The sequence below is a fragment of the Penicillium atrosanguineum genome (genome assembly GCF_028827265.1).
Source record: "Penicillium atrosanguineum strain IBT 20685 chromosome Unknown utg000001l_segment0_segment0, whole genome shotgun sequence".
NCBI lineage: Eukaryota > Fungi > Ascomycota > Eurotiomycetes > Eurotiales > Aspergillaceae > Penicillium > Penicillium atrosanguineum.
Window position 1 is genome coordinate 804,778 of NW_026623133.1, and position 22,184 is coordinate 826,961.

Below are 22,184 nucleotides of genomic sequence, written 5' to 3' on the forward strand. Positions count from 1 at the left end.
TGCTCTGAGCATTCGCAGTTCAGGGAAGCTTGACCTTGTAACCCTTCGATCATATCTGTGAGTGTGCTCTTGCTTGGTCTTGCCACAGAATCGTGAATCGTGAATTCGTATCGATTCGTGGTTGTGCTGTGGTTGCGTGCTCCCAGTCGTCGGTTGCCTTGCTGATACCCCCCTCCCCAAAGACGTCAATACCAAGACGCCATTCCGTTCACCGGCCGCAGGTCCTCACTTCCTGTTGACCCCTTTCCTCTCGAACTCGCTCGAGACGATTCAAAAGCATCACCATAGACTTGCTTTGGTGGGTCCTGTCCCGGCCAAGGTTCATGAATAACCTCGCTACCCTGGGTCACCTTGGCCCCTCTACGCATCATCAAAGGGTCAAAGAAAATATGGGCTGACATAACATCAGTCGTTGATGCGACAGTACACAGTGTAAATCAACAAACATCGACGAACCTCGTCCCTGTCCGGAGAGTGACCGTTCGCATTCCAAAGGACCCCCGCATCGCATACTTGCGAACCATCCCCTCCATTTGGGACCGGTGCTTTGACGCTTGCTCCGTGGGGTAAATCACGCTTCTCTAGGGATGCTGTTAGATCCTATGATTGATCTTGCCAGTATCAACGAAGTCCCCGGAAATATGCCTGGTAAGTACCACGGATCCGGGAATACTTACAGCTCCGTGAATTCTGAACCGTCGGTAGCTCCGAAGGAGACTAAAAAGGTCGAGGCCAATGGCCAGGCCGCCAATGGGAACATCCCTCCTCCCAAGACCGATAAGCCGAGGCCGCACGTTTGCACTACTTGCGGTCGCTCCTTTGCGCGACTGGAGCACCTGAAGCGCCATGAGCGCTCCCATACGAAGGAGAAGCCCTTTGAATGTCCCGACTGCGCCCGTTGCTTTGCGCGCCGCGATCTCTTGCTCCGTCATCAGCAAAAGTTGCACATGACTTCTACTCCGTCATCTCGTCCCAGAAATGGTCGCCGAGAGAGCACGAGTGGTGCTCCTGGCGGCGCCAATCGGGTGCGGAAGAACTCTATTGCTAACAATGCCTCGTCGATGCGCCCCAGAGCAAACACTATCAGTCATGTTGGTGGGAACCCGTTGGGGCTTCCCGACGGTGCTAACCCATCATCCGCTCCGAACCACCAAGGCCATGCATATCACCCCAGCTTGAGCTCTTCGGTCGGCTCAAGTATGGACTACAGGGGTTTCAGCTCGGGCCACCCTCCGGTAAACGGACTGGCCAAGCTGGAGACTTCAGGGCTCCCCATGGACATGTCCGGTAATCTGCGGACAGCCCCAGTTTACGGCAGCTTTGACATGGGCATCGATGGTATGTTGATGGGTCACGGTAGCACCATCAACCCAGCACAATTACACTTTGCAGGTTCTCCCCAGGGCTTTGGTGACACCCCCACCTCCCCGTTCGGCCACAACCCCCACGGCATGCACCCCGCCACGGATCCCATGATGGACGAGGAAATGAACTTCGACTGGATGAACGGATTCGACGCGGCGGTGGCGCTGGGAAACGGCAACGACTCGGTCATCGACGAGTCGTCGCCCTCAGCGATGAGTACGGGTAGCCAGAGTGGAATCAGTGAGGCCATGCTGGATGGACCCAACCGCATTCCGATCTCCAATGGCTGGCACAACCCGTTCCCGACACACGCTTCGGTCAACCAGTTCGCCATCGACTTTTCACCGACGACGCTGAACGAGTTGGGGATCCCGCCAGAGACCGTATCGCCCAAGTCACTGATGACCCAGAACCCCTTTGCCGAGAACTACGCCACCCCTCCATCCATGACGTCGGTTGGCCAGCCCATCGTGGGGGGACATTCGCAGAGTATGTTATCATCATCTATGGCAACACACGGAGAATCTCCTAATCCTCTCAACGTTCCTTTCCCGAATAGTGCCCTACGAAGTCAACATTCCCCAGTCTCAACGGATACATTTACAGACTCCACACGACAGGCTCTATTAGCGAGCATGTCGCAGCCCACTGGCTTCAATCATCGCAAGTATTCTCAGCCCGCCTCTAGTATGTTGAGTAGCCGCGAGTTGTTCGCCCGCTCGACTGGCTTCAACAGCTCCGGTCAACTGCCCAGCACCTCAGACATGCAGCGCTACATTTCCGCCTACATCACCTACTTTCACCCCCATATGCCTTTTCTTCACATCCCGACCCTCAACTTCCAAGCTCCCGAGTACACCAGCAACCTTCGCACCCCCAGTGGACATCTCAACCTCAGCTCTACCGGTGTCGCAGGAGGCGGAGGTTGCCTGATACTCTCGATGGCTGCCATCGGTGCCCTGTACGAATATGACGCTGCTGCTTCTAAAGATTTGTTCGAAGCCGCGAAAAAGATGATCCAATTGTACCTTGAAGAGCGACGCAAAGCCGACATGTCCGCTGCACTCAGTCGTTCCAGTTCTGCACGAGACAACTCAGTTCAAAATACACCGCTTTGGCTGGTCCAGGCAATGTTGTTGAACGTGATCTACGGCCATAGCTGTGGTGACAAGACGTCAGCGGATATCGCAAGCACTCACTGCGCCGCTTTGGTTAGTTTGGCCCGCGCGGCTGAATTGACCCACCATCTGGACTCTAAGAACCTCCCGCACGATCACCTCAACACCGGGTTTAGTGTATCTGATGCAGCTGATACGGAGAATTGGATGTCTTCGTCGTTCAGTCAGCCAAAAGAACGAAAAGATTGGCTGAATTGGAAAATCGTTGAAGAGCGAAAGCGTACCCTTTACGCCATCTTTGTACTCTCAAGCTTCCTTGTATCTGCGTACAACCACGCACCTGCTTTGACAAATTCTGAAATCCGCCTTGACCTCCCTTGCGAGGAGGATGTTTGGGCTGCCGAATCTCCTCAAGCGTGGAAGAAAATGGGAGGTTCTACAGCCTCTGTCAATAGCGTTTCGTTCTCTGCCGCTTTGACATCTCTTCTGACTGCTAGCCAACGAGAGCAGCAGAATCAACCCTCGAATGTTTTTTTCGGCAGTGGAAACTCCGACGACCCGACCAGCGCAGACAATAAACCCAGTACATTCGGATGTCTCGTTCTTATCTACTCTTTGCACAATTATATCTGGGAAACCCGGCAACGACACATGGGCCGCCAATGGACCTCACAAGAAACCGAAGCCATGCAAGCACATATCGAGCCGGCTCTCCGAGCCTGGCAGGCTGCGTGGGCAAGCAACCCAGTCCACAGTCTGGAGCGACCCAATCCATTTGGCGCCGGGCCGCTATCCGCAGATAGCATTCCACTTCTGGACTTGGCCTACGTTCGGCTGTTCGTCAACTTGGGTCGCTGCAAAGAGGCTTTCTGGCAACGGGATTGGAACGGCATGGCAGACGAGCTCGCCCGAGGCACAGAGATATTCCAACAGGTCGACACAAATATGAATGACCTAGTGGACCCCTCCCTTACCGGCCAGTTCGACGGCCGACGAGAATCCATTAACGACCTAGGCGTAGCCGACCTCACCCTCTCCAAAACCCCAACCCAAGAACAACCTATGGAGTCCCTCTCAAACGTCTACAAAACAGGTCAATCGAAGCGCGAGAAACACCTTCGCAAAGCCGCCTTCTACGCCGCCGATTCAATAAACATGTCCGACCGCCTCGGCAACACATTCGCCGAGTTCTCATCCCGCGAGTTGCCCATCCAATGCGCAATGTGCTCCTTCGATTGCTCTCAAGTTCTCGCAGAATGGATAACTACCGTTCAAGAGCGCGTCGGTCCCTACCTCGGCATCCTGGGTCGTGACGACATCGATCTCACCCAGGTTCCAGGCGTAATGCTCCTCGAAGACGAAGACTGCAAGCTGATCGACAAGATTAAAGAAATCCTCTCAAGCATTGAATCAAAAATGCAACGAACAGTGCAGAACAGCAATTCCATGTCTGCACTCAGCGTGATGCAACGCCTTCCTTCCGTCGTGGAGGGCGGATACGGATGTAAAATACTAATAGCCACAGCCAGCCTTCTAGACCGTGCTGCAGTGTGGCCTGTGACTAAACTGATGGCGCGGTCTCTGGAAGCCCAGGCTATGCGAATGAAGGAGCGAGCTGAGAATTCCGTTATGATGACTACTTAACGACCCCCTGTGTTATTTCCGATTTGTCTTCCTATGTTTGCGGCAATGTCATGATTTAAAGTCCCGAGGCTCTCCTTCTTTTTCTCTATTTCACTTCTTCACTTTTCCCCCCGTTTCTCTGTTACCCGCGCCTCGGCACCAAACTGAATGCTTCGATACCCTCGAATTACCATAGAACCCCCCTCCCCTTTTTGTCATGTCAATCAAGTTACCTTTATTGGCACACTGTTAGCGTTGATATTTGTTGTACGAGCCTGATGACTGTAGGCTTTGCTGGTGTGGCTGCTGTATTGATTGACTAGGTATCTTTTTACTTTTTGCCTTTTCTGTGTTCAATTATGCTTATACCTCATGTGAATACGATTTGCATTTGACTTGTGGCTTGCGTACTCTCGTAGTGTTGTGTGCCGTGTGAGAAAGTACATCTCCCTGCTACCAACCATGAAACAGTCTTGCAGGTCCTCGTCTTAGTTTCTCTCTTCTTCGATACTTTCCTTGTAGTCCAATTGGAAGTCCTTGCCTCTGGGGGAATGTACTTTCGCAGCCTTGGTGTACTCAATTGCTTGTGCATGTGATCCGAAGCATAGGAGTATCATGGTTGGAACCTTCAACTTTGAAATCCGAGTCCTCTTCGAAAGGCTCTTTGCGATACAGCTCGGGATATAGACGGGACATAGATGGGATAGAGAACTATTTTATCGAGAACGGACAACTTGGTAAATATTTTCGAGGATGATAGAAATACCCAACTGCTTCACAAGCGATCGGCATCTGGAGTACAGGGGCAATCACATCGCCCTTTTTGGCTCACTACGCAATCTGATCGCTCACCCTATGCCTCGACTAGCCTATTCGATCCAATCTTGTTTCCCATTTTGTCTTCCGTTTTTCCGAATATTCCCAAGATGACCGCCAAATGCCTACTAGTTTTCTTGAAAGTGCGAATTAGGCAATGGCGCCTTCTAGGAGTATGGAGAGACTGTAATTGTAGGTTTACTGAGAATGTTCCAAACTTCCGAACGATGAAGTCTGAGCTATAAGCTATAGAGTGACTGGCTGCCTGTATAACTACAGTAAAAGAGCAAGTGATATTTTGTATACTTAGGGTGGGTCTCACGTGAGCGTGGGCACTCCGCGGTTGCTGGGGCAGTTCACGCGTTGAGTGCTTCTTTTCGCGTTAGGCTCCGAGCCCAACCCTGTTGTTCGACCAGATATGACGATAACCCCTCCGGATCCATCTCCAACTGCTGCGCCGCGGTATTCGACTGCCGCCCTGAACACACGAAGCGGCGATATCAACACCTCACGCCGATGCCCTTCCCGCAGCCCGTTTCTCCGATCACCATCGAATCATGCTCACTTGCGACCTCCGATATAAACCCGGACGACCTGCTGGGCTCCGACGATGAGTTGGACGATGCTGCTCTTGCTGCCAAATACCGAAGAATTGAAAAACTTGCTGAATCATACCTTCGAGGACAGCCTCTGTTTCTTCTCTCTGCGTCTCTCCGCGGCCCGTTCGATGACGGCTGGAAGAACCCATGGACCAAGAAACGGAAGGTTGCGGCCGATCTGGATTCGAGAACGGTCGGGTCGGATTCTCGTGTGCGGGATGCGGAGCCCGTGGTACAGGAAACAGACCCAAGTCGCCCGAAGTACAGAGACGATCTAGCGACATCTCGTCCCTCAGTTGATACATCTCTTGCTGAGACATCTACTGTTGTTTCGGCTCAGCACCCAAAGTCTTCTTTTATTATCGGGTCAGCTCGAAAGAGACCGTTCCAGAAAGTAGAAACGGATCAGCAGAATCGAGCCCCACGCCTCTCAGCGAAGAAATTGAGAGACGTTTCATCCATAAATACAGCGGCAGACGATGTTACATTTGTAAAAAATGATACAAACCAGTGGCTGAGAAAAGACCGGAAGCCCATGAACTTTGGGCGATTTGAGCCACCCAGCTCCCCGACTTCGAAGATTGCTTCTAGACAAGCAGATATCACCTCTCGAACGGGCATTTCTCGCTCAGTTGGAAGTAAGACTTCCAATTCTCCTGCTTTACCGACGCCAAACATATCTACTACCCCCGGCAATCTGGATCCGGGCGCCACTTCCCGTGCTTTGCCGCGGTCTGCTCAGACGATTGTTTCGTCAACGTATCAAGCTCCTGTAGTCGCCAATTCATCGCTTCAAAATGACCAGATATCTTCAAAAGAAAATGGACATGCGGCTACGTCTTTCCGTGTGGTTAACTCGTCATCTCAATTACCGCGCTTTGAGTATCGACGTTGGCACCAAGACTCCACCCTGCAGGTCCATTCAAAGTCTCCTGGCAAAAAACTCACGGAAGCACCGCAGTCCGCCGAGACCATCGAGGTGCAAGATGGCGATACTATAGTACCAGATGCACCAGAGCCAGCCGTAAAGCCTTCGAATGATGGCAGTGCAAAGGAAGCGAATCGGTCTATTCTTCGATCAAAGGACCTGAGGTTTGCCGACGCCGAAAAGTTGGAATCCACAGCAACATACCCACAAGTCCCAACTGAGCATAACTCTTACGAAGACTTTCCATCTGCGCAAGAAATACCTCCTCCTCCCGGCGTGTCAGACCGCATGCCATCATTGCACTCAACAGCGATGCCTAAGACAGACACCGAGCACACCGGAGATAACAGCCCCGATACGCAGCTCTCAACGCAAGCAGCATTACTTCATGCCCAGAAGTCATTCCAAGATGACCTGGAAAGCCCTGAGCAGGGCCAGGGCAATACACCGGCTCAGCCACGCCCCCAGTCTCCTTCTGGTGATGACTCCGTACTGCTAGCACAAGAAACACCATTTTATCGACCTAGTGCGGCAGGTAAGTCCCTACCACGAAGCTCCAGGCAGACTTTCAGGGACAGAACGCAGGCTATGAGCACGCAGTGTATGATCGATGCCGCTACGCCTTTCACGTTCAGCACCGAGAAGAAAGCCCAAGCTTACCGTCCGACGTCACCGCAAGAATCAAATCCCCAGGAACTTGGAATACCTCAGAGTGAATGTAGATCTCAAAAAGGCTCGCCACCATTTGCAGAAAATGTGTGTGTGACAGCCTTATCAAGGGCTGGAAACTCCAGTCCACATGATGTTGTACACCCGTCCGAACAAGCGCCCGTGAACCCATCCACTACTCAGGGGACTGCTCTGCCCTTTGACCTGAGTGGAGACACGCCTGCAACGGCCCAGGATGGCCAAGGTGGTCTCCAAGGTGGAGATGGCTTTCCCCTGAGCCAGGCGATTGACGATTTGGGAAGCTGGTTAGGGCAGAGCGTTGACTTCCTCAAAGAGATTCAACCGGCCAGCCAGCACGGTAGAATGGGCAAGTCATCTCAAAATATACACTCATGTGCTTCAAGACCCTGATATGTTTCACTTGACGACTTCCAATGCTTCATTGTTACGACAGCACATCTTTCAGTCTGTCACGATTGCTTTGATCCTTATGATTCCCCATTTCCACCATCTGTAGCGTGCTTTGAACTCCAAATTGGAGCGATGACGTCTTTTCTTCTTTTCTTGACAAATAGAACTTGAATGCATATTTCAAAAAGTTTCAGAATCCCAGAAATGTAAAGTAGAAGCTAAGAATAAGAGTATTCAAGCGCTGAGTCCTCCAATTTCTAGATCCGCAGGAACAAAGTGGCCCGAGCGTCAGCGGGGATGAGCTCCCGACCATCTCCAACGCAGCTCCGTCACCAGATAACCCATGGCCAGTCATGGCTCTGACATCAGTACGAGAGTCCATGTCCCTTGTATCTGCATTGCTAACAAGCACAGTGGAAAGCGTTCAACTTCATCGACGTCTCGCTCGTCAAGATACCAGACGAGAGCTCCGCGCCGTTCGGTGTAAGGCCTCAATCCACCTCCCCCCATACGGACCACCAGCTCACTTAATGAACAGAGCGACCTCTCCAGCCTCTGCACCGGCTCCTCAAACCTCTTTCTCGGTACCCACGATGGCTTCATCCATATCGTCACTCAGGGTTTCCGCGTCAAACGTTCGTTCAAGGCCCACGACGCCGGCTCCATCATGCACATGAAGCAGATCGATGGTACCTCCCTACTCGTTACGGTGTCCGAGGATATGTCGAATGAGCCGGTATTGAAGGTCTGGGCGCTGGATACGGAGAAGAAGGGAGGTGGGCCGCAATGTCTGTCGACCGTCTCGGTGCAGAATGCGCGACGGCAGTTTCCGGTGCGCGAGACCAATAACTTTTTTGATTTGGGCTCCTTTCTGACATTAGATTAGATTTCAGCGTTTGCGGCTGTAGACGATCTCTCGCAAGTAGCGGTTGGATTTGCAAATGGATCTGTGACGATTATCCGAGGCGACCTGATTCACGACCGCGGCGCGCGCCAACGCATTGTGTTCGAATCGGAGGAGCCGATTACGGGTCTTGAAATACAGGAGGGGTCTGTCACTGTGTTGTATATATCTACGACAAGCCGCATCCTCACGTTGGTTATCTCGGGACGGGGACAGGGTCAGCCTGCGCGCGTACTGGACGATACCGGATGTGCGCTGGGTTGCATGACTCCGGATCACGAGACGGGGGATATACTCATTGCTAGAGAGGATGCTGTCTACACATATGGTCCTCGGGGCCGGGGGCAGAGTTATGCTTTCGAGAGCCCCAAGACGTCTATCAAGTCTTTCCGTGACTACGTGGCGTTAGTTTGCCCTCCAAAAGCAGGTACCGGCAGACGCGAGTCGTTGCGCAAGTATGGTGTCAGCCCTGGGGACGAAATCTTTGGCACAACGACATTCACACTGCTTGATACCGATCTCAAGTTCATTGCTCATAGTGAGGCGCTAGTGGCACCGATGAAGTATATCTTCATGGAATGGGGTGATCTCTATCTGCTTACGACTGAGGGAAAGGTATGCAATTCGACTTCAGACGGTGAAACCAGTTATCTTACCAGTTGCAGATCTTCCGATACCGTGAAAAGAGCCTACAGCAAAGGCTTGAAATCCTCTACGAGCGCAATCTTTATATCCTGGCTATCAATCTTGCGCAAAAGATTGGCATCGATCCTCTGCAACAGAATGCCATCTTCCGCAAGTACGGTGATTTCCTCTACCAGCGTGGCGATTACGACACAGCTATGCAGCAGTACCTTCGAGCAATTGACAATACAGAACCATCTCAAGTCATTCGCAAGGTCCGTTCAGTACACCAGGTTTGACGAGAGGTTACTTTGCTAACTTGTGATACAGTATCTGGATACGCAGCGGATTCACAACTTGATAGAGTATTTGGAGGAATTGCATGACCACGGTCGTGCGACAGTGGACCACACAACACTTCTCTTGAATTGCTACGCAAAATTGAAAGACACCAGCAAGCTCGACTCATTCATTCAAGCTCCCGGGGAGCTCAAGTTTGATTTGGAGACAGCTATTGCAATGTGTCGCCAGGGAGGATACTTCGAACAAGCCGCTTATCTTGCCACGAAACACGGAGAAAATGATATGGTGGTCGATATACTTATTGAGGACTCCAAGAAGTATGCCGAAGCTGTGGAGTATATCTGGCGATTGGAACCCGAAGCGGTAAGTAATGAAAGAGTACACCCAGGGGCTCAGATACTAATTCGACAAGGCTTATCACAATCTGATGAAATACGCCCGAGTCCTCCTGACTCACTGCCCCGAGCGCACAACGGAATTTTTCAAGGTTTACTATACTGGACAATATCGGCCGCACACTGATGTTGAGCTTCCTGCCGAGCCTCATTCACAACCAACAAGCACCATGCAAAGCCTGGCGGGACTCCTCCCGCTGCGGTATATGACTGGCGGGAGCAGAACTCAGACCAAGGCTCCGGCTTCTGAGACCACCGCGTTTGAAGAAAACCCCGCTGATGTACCATTGGAATACGATGTTCCAAAGCCTCGAAGTGCGTTCTCGGCATTTGTCGACCACCCACAAGAATTCATCAGCTTCCTTGAGACCCTTGTGCAACAGCCCGACTTGAAGAAGGATTCCAAGGTCGATCTCTTCACGACGCTTTTCGAGATGTATCTCGACACCGCGAAGGGAAAGAAAGACCCGACAGAAAAACAAGAATGGGAGAACAAGGCGAAGAAGCTGATTGAAGGAAAAGACGTAAGTACCTCAACCTGTGATGTGAATTTGCCCAGCTAAAATGACTAGATTCCTATCTCAACTTCGAATGTTCTTCTCATCTCCGATCTTTCCAACTTCCGGGAAGGTTCGACACTTGTTCGCGAACAAGAAGGTCTTCGTCTGGACATTTTCCGTTCTTTTACATCCGCCAAGGACACTCAAGGCGCCATCCAAGCTCTGAGGCGCTACGGTCCCGACGAGCCTCAGCTCTACGTCGATGCCCTGACATACTTTGCTTCAAGCCCACAAATTCTCGAGGAAGCGGGCGAAGAGCTGGATGTCGTTCTGCGCCGCATCGACCAAGACGGCCTTCTCTCTCCGCTGCAAGTGATCCAAGCCCTTAGCAACAACGCCGTGGTCACAATGGGCCGTGTCAAGAAGTATCTCAGCGATAACATTGACCGTGAACGCAAAGAGATCACCACTGTATGCTCTGTCCCCCATGGCCAAAGCTATAACCAAATCCTAATTATCTTCTAGAACCGCCGCCTCATCACAAGCTACAAATCCGAAACAGCCACCAAGAAACAAGAACTCGACAATCTCGCCACCCAACCCATCGTTTTCCAGTCTCGTCGCTGCCAATCCTGCGGCGGCACACTAGACCTGCCCACCGTGCACTTCCTCTGTCGCCACTCTTTCCACGAGCGCTGTCTCAACCCCTCTGAGGATGCTCAGTGTCCTGTCTGTGCGCCAACGAATTCCACACTACGTGCTATTCGTCAGCGCCAGGTTGACTCGGCTGATCAGCACGATCTGTTCAAGGGGGAGTTGTCGCGCTCAAGAGATCGGTTCGGTGTTGTTAGTGAGTTCTTCGGAAGGGGGGTTATGAAGTCGCAGGCGACGATGGATTAGAGGGATCTGTGGATGTATTCAATGGTTTAGAGATACATAGTCTTGCTTTTGTTTGATACCTCATTTTCAATCCGAATAATATTGCACGTGCATCTTAGGTTCCAATTTATCTCTACATCTGTAGAAAGTCAAATGAGATGGCTAAATAGCACTCTACGCCGAGTACGTTTACGGATGACAAAAATGGCTATGCAAATCAAAATGCATTGTTCACGATCTCGCTCTCCTCTAGTAACACCAGTGAATAAGAACTATAATTTCGAACAATCACAGACCGCTCGATGCATTAATTACTTCCCAGAACAAATGTACTATGCACAGGCGGAAAAACGAAAAATACTCGAATGATAAAAAACATTTCATGTCCAGTGATTGTGTACACTGTGTCATCTTGCGTGACAAATGGTCATGCACTCAAAGCAGTGATGCGCAAGATATGCGGGATGTAGCGTTGCCTCACGAGGGAGGTAAGAGTATGGTATTAGGAGCCTCGACCCTTTTCGCCGCCCCAGGAGACGCGGGGTCGGTGGCCCGGAGTGAATCCTGTGCCTGAAGCTGAAGCTGAGCCGGAGCCGGAGCCAGATGGGGATGATTGATCACCGCTTTGATTGGATTGTTCAGGCTTGAGGTTTTCGGCGAAGGAGATTTTGCTGGGGACTTGGCGGGGTTCGCCGTCATCGTCGCTGTCGGAGGCAATGGCGTTGTCGCTATCGGATGCGGAATCGTCGTTGTGGATTTGGCCCAGGGCTGCTAGACGGCGGCGACGTTCGGCGGGTGTTTCGCCCGTGGCGTCGTCTCTCTGGCGTGGGGGAGCAGCGAGGCCGGCGGCTTTGCGGAGACGAGAGGGAGGGATACGCTCAGTGCCATCGTCTTCCGAGTCACGGCGAGCACGGTCTCGGGTGCGAGGTGCAGGGCTGAGGTTGCTGCGGCGCTCTTGGGCGGAGCTACCGTGAGTAAACTTGGCCAGCGAGGAGGCGACGTTGGGGCCAGGACCACGGCCGTCGTCGGTCTCATCGTCGCTGACTTCGCTTTCAGTCATAGACTCTGACTCAAGCTCTTCGGCTGCCTCCTCGGGGATGACACCGGTGGTGGCAGCGGCGGCAGCGGCAGACAGCCGGCGCTCTTGCTTCTCCTCCTGGTTGGCGTCGTCCATAGCAGCCTCCTTCACAGACTCGGGGGCATCGCTTTGCTGCACCATGTCGCGACGGGCTTTGGAATCGAGGCCTCTGAGCTGCTGGAAGAACTCGTGCTTGTTCATGCGACGACCCTTGTGGCCAATGCCTTGAGAATCAACTTCCTGGCTCTGAGCCAGAGTGAATCGCAAGCCGTCATCCGTGGCCCAGTCCTCGGTCTGGGTTCTTGGTGCAGGCTTCTTTTGCTCAGCCTGGGCGGTCTTGCCATCTTCTTCCATGCCGAACCAGGTACCCATGCGAGTGATACCACGCTTGAGCGGAGGTCGGGATGGTCCGGCTTCCGTCTCGGGTTGAACGGGCTTAGGCCTATGAGACTTGTCGCCAGGAATGGTGTATTTCTTCAGCACCTCACCATCCTCGTCCTCAACGATGATAGTGTTACCAAACTGGTAAGCATGGGCAGAACGGTGCTTGGGCTTGGCAGAGTCGGCCTTGGGCTTTTCTTCCTTCGGCTTCTCCACGGGCTTTTCTTTGCTCTGCTCCTTTCCGCCACGGCCCATCCAGCTGGTCCACTTTCCGCGAGTCTTTTCGAGGGGGTGGCCGGCCTTCTTATCGAGAGCCTCCTTGATCTCCTCACCTTCGTCCTTCTTGTGAGGCTGGCTCTGGGAAGCCGCCAGCTCCCCACTCCTGTCTTGTTCCAGACGCCTGCGCTGTTCCTCGATATGACGCGCCTGATCTTCTGGAGTCAAGTGGCTAGTATTTTCAGTCTTGAGAACATTGCCCTCTTCGTCCTCGATAACCATGTGGTGACCCTCTTGGAAGACCTCCAATTCAGGTTCGCGGCCGAAGCGGTCGCGCTCAGCGTTGGGTGGCGAAGTACCACGCTCGACGGCATCGCGCTCTTCCAATTCCTTTTGGTCTTCCTCGGCCTCGATTTCACTTTCAGTGCGCCTTGCAGGCATGATAGCAGACTGGCTGATTGGACCACCTGCACCGTCATGCTTACGGCGCTTTCTTCTGCGCACAGGCTTTTGACGCTCGTTTTGGACGCTCTGGGGTTCACTGTCGTCGTCGCGCACACGGCGAAGGAAGTTACCAGGCATGCCAATTGGCGGCAGGGTACCAGGAGGATACTCTGGCAGCTTCTCCTCGGACGAGCCCTCCAGTGAGTCATTCTTCCGGAAGGACATAGAGCCCTTGGCAATGGACTGGACACGGGGCAAACGGTTCATCCAGGAAGGACCCTCCTCGTTGGCTTGAGTGTAAGACAGGGTGACTGTCAAGGTATTGATGCGCTTGCCAAGGGTGAACACAGCGATTGAAGATCCGTGCACCAATATGGACGAGATGACCAGGAAGGTCGTAATAGGCCAGATAAGCCTAATAATGTAGTAGTTTTCATCACCAGGTAAAGGTAGACTACCTTCCGGTGAAGGCTGGGTGTCGTCATTTTCCAATTCAGCTCGCGCCAGAATTGCAGCAAAAATGGCACCGACACCGATGGGACCAAAGTGACCAGCGAAAAGGGCTTCACGCCATGTTTTGACGTCCGGTATTATAGGTTTTAGCAGCAACATGATCGGAATGCGACGGAAGAAAATGACCAAAAGCGCAATCACAACCAATCGCCACGGCGTCAGGCCCAGGTCGGGAGAGTTGAAGTCCTCCCACGGCACGATCGACCCGAAGTAAACGAAGTATGCCAAGTTGAGCAGAAGATCGATAACGTTGGAAACGTGCGATTCTTCGGTCTTCTCTGTGAACCATCCGTCGTTACTGAAGCCAACACCGCATGAGAATCCAATCAGTAGATCGTCCATTCCCAGGAGACTGCCGGATCCGGCACAGAAAACAGCCAAAACGAAGTAGAACACTAGGAAACTCTCTCGATCGATCAGACCCCTTCGTTCGGCGAGCTTGATGGCATGGCGGGCCAAATAGCCAATTGAAAAGCCGAAGATGGCGCCGAAAATGCATTCGTAGAGAATTGTGATGCAGAACCAGTTCAGCGAAACCTCTCCGGCATTTGGTCGGTATCGGAGAATATAAAAGGAAAGATAAATGAAAGGGAAAGCCATGCCATCGTTGCAACCAGACTCAGCAGACAACAGATCACGCAAATGCTTAGGCACACGCTTGGCAAACTTTCCCTTACCAACCACAGACGAAGCCAAGACAGGATCAGTGGCCGTCACACAGGCAGCACATACCAGACTCTCCAACCAGTTCAGCGGAGGTACCATCCACCAAATAAATAAACTGGTAATCAGCCAACCACACGTCATCACAGGGATCAGCAACAACGTAACAGACTTCCAGTGACGCTCCATATAAGCCTTGGGCAACTCGACGCCAACGGCAAAACATTGCACGACCAGTACAATGCGCGAACACTCGAGAGTAATCTTGTCGACATTGCCCCACTCATGGGGATTGAAGAGATTCGCAGCGTGCGGACCGAAGATAATACCACAGATCGTGGCAACAGTAGCTTCACCAATGTAAAGCTTCTCCTTGACGAATAGCGAGCACAGCATGAACAGGCCCGTGAAGCCGCCAAGGATCATGTACGCCAGATGCGGCTTATCGATGTCCAGATGATCCCACGCCATGGTGTAGGGACTTGCGCGTCAGACTCAGGGACTATGTAGAGTCGCAACCCCGTTCCTCAATCAATTACCAGATGGTATTCCGCCTCGAATGATCGTGTAGCTCCTCATGCCTTGGAGGTGGTGGGAGTGGAGAATGGTCGGACAATGGTCGGACGACGAGCCCTGTAGGGCTGAGCGGTAATTCCGGTCGACAGGTGCCGGGTTGACGCTCGGGGAGCCGGCAGAGTCGGAAATATAGAGGAGGGGATAGATGCTTGATTGCCCGAGCGCGACGAGGAAGCGGAGGAGGTCGGGGAAGGGAAAGGTATTCTACTGGTAGTTTCAACCAGTCCTTAGGGGTTAAGAAAGAGAAGAGAGGAGTGAGCAGGGCGCAGAGTCTTGGGGGGACTCTTGGCCGAGGAGCGATTTGCGCGCTCGAGGAGATTTGCCCAGAACGAGGTCTTGTTGTAACGGGCGGGATTCGTCAGCCGAGACTTTTGCGCCCCACGTCGTCGGCGGACGAGTCTTGGCTGGCGGATAATTAGAATCAGGGCTCTTAGAGACAGCTAGGATGATATGGCAGAATAGTAATTGATCTTTAGAAGAACCTTGATCAGACTTAGCACAAAGAGAAAACCCCAGAGTCTTCAAGAAAGGGAACAAAGGTGATAAAGCCGATCCCGGTATTTTACACGTTTTCAGGCCAAGGAAAGATTGGCTGCCCAGCCCTGTGAGCCGCCAAGGCCGTCGCCATTTGAGTCTATTTAATTGGTCTCAAATTGACCATTATTCTCCATTACATCCACTCTTCGGTGGATCTGCGCCAATCGTGGCTTGCGGACGTCATCGTTCCTGTATTTTTACGCATCTATGTACCTAGGGTACTTTGGTCACTATGGGATGACTTTTCGATGTGTTCGATTTCGAAGCCAATATGTGTTTCATGATTCCAGTATAACACTCTTGCAACAAGGCGGACTGGGGAATGGGGAATTCAAAACACATAGCCCGGATTCCAACATGTGAAACATTCAATCGAAAAAAATGCTAGGCATTTGCGGAGAAAATTGGGGGAAATTGGGGCAAATCACGAGGGGAAAAAAAAAAGCAAGCAAGAACATCACTGCAATCCGGGGATCGCGCACCCCGCGCTTGGCCAAAAATGTGGACTTAGTCGGGTCTCGGTGCGTCAGAAAGTAAGTCCCCCTTATGTACGACCAGGTCGGCCCAACTACTTCTACTCTCCGGTCGGCATCCCCTCCACTTCATCACTGAGTTGTCGCCAGTTATCCGCCTGCAATTCGGAATATTTGACTCGCTCCTGGCTCCAGTCCTGGTGCAGACGGCTGATGTGATACTGGCTCGACTGGAAGTGGATCAGCTCGTCGCGGATGCACTCCTTGATGAACACGCCTCGCGCATGCTGCTGCACGATTGACTCTTTGTCCTGCACAGTTTATTAGTCTCGGAGAACCCCCGATATAGGATCGGTCACCGTACCTTGAATATGGAGTCCTCCACCTTTTCAATCTCGCCTGGCTTCGCGGTTCCGGCTGGTCGGGCACGAAGCTCTTGCAGCTTGCGTTCGCTGGCCTCGATCCGGCGTTCGAGCTGCGGAATATTGTTCCGCGCGTACCGGTCCTTCCGATCAAACATCTCCCGTACGCTGACCAGGACGTCTCGCTGGCGTTTCAGGTCCTCGAGGACACCGTCCGACCAGGCTCGTGCCTCGTCTTCTAGCAGACTTTGGCTGGCCGAGAGGTGTCGGGCGGTCGAGGTGATGCCGGTATTCAGTGCGGGGATATCATTGGTATCGATCGAGTAAGTGTCCTTGGTGACCTCGGTCAACGATTGCAGAGCCAGGGAGAATCGCAAATGATCGGCAGCCAGGCCGTCATTGCGTTTGGCCAGTCGCTCGAGCAGAGTGCACAGGTTGATATAGATTTCCGCAGACCTTTGAACGCCGCTGCGGACAGTCTCGAAGGTCTCGTCGAGAATGGCGGGCAAAGAATCCTCCAGATCAGGTGGGAGAGCACGATCAACAAACTCGTCTTGGACGGAGATGGTGGCCTGCTTGCGCCATACGGATAGTTCCTGGTCGAGAGTCAGACGTACGTCTCGATTGATAGAGTGGGTCGAAACTTACTGTGGGAACGGTCAGGAACATAGTCACCAGCTGCTCCTGGCCAAGAACGGGGTGTCGAACGAGAGAATTGGTAAACCTAATAAGTCCACGGCGCCGCTTTTCCAGGAAAGTAGTCGAATCCGCTGATAAATGAGTACCATTCACTTCCAAACAGGTGAGCAAACAACTTGGAGTGCCTCAACCAGAACTGGACGTACCTGACACGCGCTTGGGCGGGAGAAGGGGCAATTGTCGGAAGGGGAATCGCTTCTGTAGACAATCCAAGAGCCAGACGAAGTCGCTGTACCGACGCACAACTGTGCTCCCTCGTCGCGGCGACTTGACCTCGTAGTTTCGATGTTGGAACATGAACATGCCCTCCTTCTCCTGGAGGAGAGTTATCGTGACGGTTTCCTCGACCCGTAGGTTTGTAGGCCGCGAAAGACCCAGAGACCGACGCCGGGGGGCGATATCGCCAGGGTCGTCACCAGGAGGTCCGAAGCCACCGAGGGCTGGGGCGTGTCCAGCAACAAACGTATCATTCCCAGGTGGCCCACCGATATTGCTTCCCCACCCAGAGCCGGAGCTGCTGGGCGGTGCTGACTCGGTTCGACCGTTTGTATGCTGCTGCTGTTGTTGTGGTGCTTCGCTCTGTCTGGCCTCCTCCGCCACTCTACCACCAGACCATGCATTTGTAGAGCGCATACTTCCGAATCCGTTTACAACACGCTCAAAGCCGTCCTTGACTCGCTCTTCGGTGGTGGTAGCTTCGTGGTTGTGATTACGGTGCAATTCTGGACTTGCCCATGGGTCGGATTCCAAGCCGCCACCCAGGCCCAAAGATCCTCGTCGTGAACGCCGGGATCGCGCTGAGTTTGGCTCTTGTAACGGTGTCACTTGGGGCGGGGGCGTAGCTGGTCGTCCCTCCGCGGGGTCGGAGGGCGCGTTATTCGATGTTCGGAGCCGGTTAAGGAAGCCGCTCTTAGGCTGGGGAAGCTCTGCGTGTAGATTGTGTTAAGCTATGGGCTGTAAAGCATTATTCAAAGGGTTCAAAGGAAGTCACTCACTCTTGCGACGGTCATCGACAGCATCAAAAGATAGGTCTTCCCCCTCTTGCGCCAATCCGACCAGCGCCAGCAAGACATTGAACTCGGCACGACCCAGCCCGCCAGAGTTTTCTAGGTCGCCAGACACGACCAGATTGAGGACCTTGCCCTGATCAGAAGCAGTCAGGCCACTACTAGACAGAATTTCTCTAATCGAGGTCAGTCCGACTCCGGAACCGACCCTATCCCCGCTATTGAGTATCAGATCATAGGCGTCGACATAGCTCTCGGGGACATCGGTAGCGGGAAGCAAGGTGCGGACCAGGTCGCGCCGTGCAGTTCGCTTGGCCGTATTGTTCTGATTCCAAGGAGTGGAGGAGCTATCGTCGCCGTCGTCATCCGCGAAGAGCGAGGATTTGGACCTCTGGGCCGGTGCCGCAGAGGGCTCCTCTGGCGATGTTCCAAACAGAGACATTGTGACTCCGCCGGTGGAATGTCTGGGGGTGAGGATTCGGGGTGTGGAGGTGATGGCGATAATGACGAAGGTCTGGGTCGATCAAGCGGAGCTAAGCTCGGTCGGGATGGTCGCACGGTGGATCACCGACACCTACACCATGTCGGGAATGTCTCTGTCCTACAATTGATATTCATGATAACTTCATTCTTAGATTTATATGGTAGAATGTGAATATGAATGATTCTATTATCTTTTTGCGAGAGAAAATAACTCGGTGCTTATTTAGTCACCGTCTGGGTGGCGCTATCGAACAGAACAGCCTTGGAAGTCTCCATGATTAGCATCCTGAAAAGAACTGGTCGATGAATCAATTAGCACCCTTCACAAATGATGAATACGAAATTTTTGTCTCCGGCCATGGAGTAGGTTGTGGAAAGGCCATTTACTAACGAACAGCAAGACTGTGCCCCCGAGAATGGTTAGGATACTCAACATTCATCGATTCAACACGCCATCGCGATTAATTGAGGGTCCAAAGTACTTGATCATCGACTGACGAGCGAGAGGCGGGAGAACAATAGGAGGTTGAAAGGAAGTAGGAGGAGTGAAATATTGCGGGCGTTGTTCAATTGGGCCTGGTTTTGTATGGGTTTGGTACACTTTGCCTTGTGCTGGCCTCCGACAGGAGGCCATTTTCTCTTTTTGTGACTATTACTGCAAGCCGCGAGCCTGGATTTAAGGACACCAAGTTCTGCTCTCGGGTTTGATGCAGGCGCCTGCACAGCCTGGACGCACCTAGTTAGGCTCCATCAAATTGATAGAACTTTGATTGATACACAATTGTTTGGCCGCGGATATCAGCGCTCCAGTGCATCTAAGAATAAAGAATTCATACCACCTACTACCACATAATAGAAGGAAATAGTAGGGTATTTATGCTAAAACATTGGCTATACAACGGGTTTTACCGTAACTCCCCGAGACTTCCGCCCTTTGATAGTCAATCACCTTTTTCTATCTCAAGAATTGCTCCTTTGCTAGGGAAAATAGTTTGACTCTTGATAAGACTCCTTTGGTGATTCATCATAGTAAGAGACAGTTTGTATCCATCGGGAGTGATAGGAGAGTCCTAACGTAGGATTCCCCGGCATTGGTCGGCGACATCAAAATCCGATTTACTGAAAGACTCCGATATTACCTGAAGACACTTTAGGGGGATTCCAGATCTGCATGTCTATATCGGATGTTCGCCGATTACCAAGGACGAATGACGCAGGGTGTTCTTATCATACATCGGAAGGCCATCCCGACATCTCCAGACGATATGCGATACACATCTTCCCCGCAACGGTGGAGTATGGAAGCCAACTGCATGATAAGCTGCGATACTATTGCATCTTTGATTCGGGATGGTCTTCCGGCGGTCGAAATGTGTGGTATGAGGCAGAATCATGCGTTCGCCATATTTAAAGATTCGATGAGGGGAAGCCGTTGAACTTGCGTTCTATTTTACAAGCTCTTTAGTTGAGATACAGATATGCGGCCTTCAATAATCACCCGTGTAGCTGGCGTGAGCCGCGTCAAGGCTTTATCCAGTAATGGAATTGCCCGCCGGTACTTGACCATGCTGCAACCACCCAAGTTTGAGAATGAGAAAATGGTAAGTTAAAGAAAATATCCCACTGGATCTTTGCTAACGGCCGCAAAGCTTAACTATGCCAAAGGCTCTTCCGAGAGAGCTGAGCTTACCAAAACCATCCAAAAGCTTAAGAGTGAATTCCCATTTACCATTCCGATTCAGATCAACGGTTCAGAGGTACGATAAGGATGACAGGACCTTTTGACAATTTCTAACGTTCGTACTCACGCAGGTCGAAACAAAACAGTTACGAGCCCAATTGAATCCTTCAAAACATAGCGAGATCGTTGCCAAGTATGCGTCCGCCACACCGGAACAAACCAACGCCGCAATTGACGCAGCCCTGAAGGCCAAGCCAGCATGGGAGGCGACTCCGTTCGAGGATCGTGCTGCCATTTTCCTGCGCGCTTCCGAGCTTGTCACCGGCAAATATCGCTCAGAGATTGTAGCGGCGACAATGCTCGGACAAGGCAAGAATATCTGGCAAGCAGAGATTGATGCACCAGCAGAGACTGCCGATTTCTTCCGCCACTATGTCCAAGAGGCCTGGGCCCTCTTCGCTCAGCAGCCAAGAATCCAGCTTGATGGAATCTGGAACAAAATGGAGTATCGACCCTTGGAGGGCTTCACCTATGCCATCGCCCCCTTCAACTTCACCGCACTTGGCGCTACCCTTGTCGGACCGGCTGCTTTGCTCGGCAATGTTGTCATTTGGAAGCCTTCCGACTCGGCTCTGCATGCAAGTTGGTTGCTTCACAAGATCCTGCTTGAAGCTGGTCTGCCCAAGGATGTCATTCAATTTCTGCCCGGCGACGCTGAAGAAGTCACCAACACCATTCTCAAGAGGCCTGAGTTCGGTGCGCTTTCATTTATTGGGTCGACCGCTACCTTCAAGGGTATCCAAAAGAAGATTGGTGATGGAATCGGTCAGGCCATCTACAATTCGTACCCCCGCGTTGTCGGAGAGACTGGTGGCAAGAACTGGGGTGTTGTGCACCCCTCGGCGAACGTGAGAAGTGCCGCTCTGAACACCATTCGGGCAGCATTCGAATACCAGGGACAAAAGTGCTCTGCAAACTCGCGCGTCTACGTGGCAGAGTCCGTCTGGCCTGAGTTCCAAAAAGTTCTCGCTGAGGAGACTGCTGCTCTCAAGGTTGGAAATGTTGAAGATTATGGAAACTTCATCAATCCCGTGATCCACGAACGGTCTTTCGACAAGCTCAACAATTTCATCGAGAAGGCCAAGAATGATCCGGAGCTGGAGCTTGTCGTTGGTGGCAAGGCCTCCAAGCAGGAGGGATTCTATGTACACCCTACCGTGTACCGCACATCCAACCCCCGCCACGAGATCATGTCCCAAGAGCTATTCGGTCCTGTTCTGGGTGTTTATGTGTATCCAGATGAGGAGTGGGAGCAGACCTTGAAGCTGATTGATACTACATCCCGCTACGGCCTGACAGGCAGTATCTTCGCCATGGACCCTTACGCCAGCCGACACGCACAGACCATCCTGAAGCATGCTGCTGGTATGCTTTACCTGAACACCAAGTGCACTGGCGCAACTGTGGCTCAGCAGCCGTTTGGTGGAAGTCGTGACTCGGGCACGAATGACAAGACCGGCACGATGGCCCATCTGCAGCGATTTGTTAGCACTCGCACCATTAAGGAGGAGTTCGTTCCTCTCGAGAAGGTCGAATACCCTTCTAACGAGGTTTAATGTACATAGAGAAGTTCTTTCATGCAAATACCACATGCCAAAATATTTCAATATATCAATTCGAGTTGAATTTGTGAGGGGCTCTGTCCGTCAAGACGATAAAACGCCCGAAGTCCAGATTCTATTACTTCTTCATCATGCTGTTTATCATCAATGACAAACCGTCCAACACTCCATGATTGTTCTTCTACTCTCGAACATCCCCACGGGCCCGACCATTTACCCTGAGACACAAAGAAAAGCAGCAGAGACTGTCACTCATCATGTAGACTTATTTGAGCGCCTGTTGGCGCCTTACCTTTATGACCGAAAGGATGTTTC

The 22,184-nt window shown here is 52.2% G+C and overlaps 6 protein-coding genes across 6 annotated transcripts; 4 read left to right on the forward strand and 2 right to left on the reverse strand.

The window, feature by feature from the left end:
• Positions 1-602: 602 nt before the first annotated feature.
• Positions 603-4,127, forward strand: amdX (putative C2H2 transcription factor (AmdX); the record flags this gene model as incomplete). The annotated part of the gene is made up of 1 exon (XM_056880360.1): positions 603-4,127. One exon carries the CDS (start codon positions 603-605, stop codon positions 4,125-4,127), a length of 3,525 nt encoding a protein of 1,174 aa, XP_056745598.1.
• A 1,311-nt stretch (positions 4,128-5,438) lies between these two features.
• Positions 5,439-7,529, forward strand: N7443_000305 (uncharacterized protein; the record flags this gene model as incomplete). The annotated part of the gene is made up of 1 exon (XM_056880361.1): positions 5,439-7,529. The coding sequence occupies one exon, from the start codon at positions 5,439-5,441 to the stop codon at positions 7,527-7,529; it is 2,091 nt and encodes a 696-aa protein (XP_056745599.1).
• A 353-nt stretch (positions 7,530-7,882) lies between these two features.
• N7443_000306 (tethering complex subunit PEP5) lies at positions 7,883-11,155 on the forward strand (the record flags this gene model as incomplete). The annotated part of the gene is made up of 9 exons (XM_056880362.1): positions 7,883-7,897; positions 7,944-8,012; positions 8,068-8,361; positions 8,416-9,048; positions 9,099-9,332; positions 9,388-9,723; positions 9,773-10,279; positions 10,328-10,726; positions 10,781-11,155. 9 exons carry the CDS (start codon positions 7,883-7,885, stop codon positions 11,153-11,155), a joined length of 2,862 nt encoding a protein of 953 aa, XP_056745600.1.
• Positions 11,156-11,636: 481 nt separating this feature from the next.
• N7443_000307 (Na+/H+ antiporter Nha1) lies at positions 11,637-14,900 on the reverse strand (the record flags this gene model as incomplete). The annotated part of the gene is made up of 1 exon (XM_056880363.1): positions 11,637-14,900. The coding sequence occupies one exon, from the start codon at positions 14,898-14,900 to the stop codon at positions 11,637-11,639; it is 3,264 nt and encodes a 1,087-aa protein (XP_056745601.1).
• A 1,216-nt stretch (positions 14,901-16,116) lies between these two features.
• Positions 16,117-18,525, reverse strand: mvp1 (sorting nexin Mvp1; the record flags this gene model as incomplete). The annotated part of the gene is made up of 5 exons (XM_056880364.1): positions 16,117-16,326; positions 16,380-16,973; positions 17,026-17,168; positions 17,223-18,002; positions 18,072-18,525. 5 exons carry the CDS (start codon positions 18,523-18,525, stop codon positions 16,117-16,119), a joined length of 2,181 nt encoding a protein of 726 aa, XP_056745602.1.
• A 1,519-nt stretch (positions 18,526-20,044) lies between these two features.
• On the forward strand, positions 20,045-21,863 carry N7443_000309 (L-glutamate gamma-semialdehyde dehydrogenase; the record flags this gene model as incomplete). The annotated part of the gene is made up of 3 exons (XM_056880365.1): positions 20,045-20,167; positions 20,216-20,323; positions 20,379-21,863. The coding sequence occupies 3 exons, from the start codon at positions 20,045-20,047 to the stop codon at positions 21,861-21,863; spliced, it is 1,716 nt and encodes a 571-aa protein (XP_056745603.1).
• Positions 21,864-22,184: the final 321 nt, after the last annotated feature.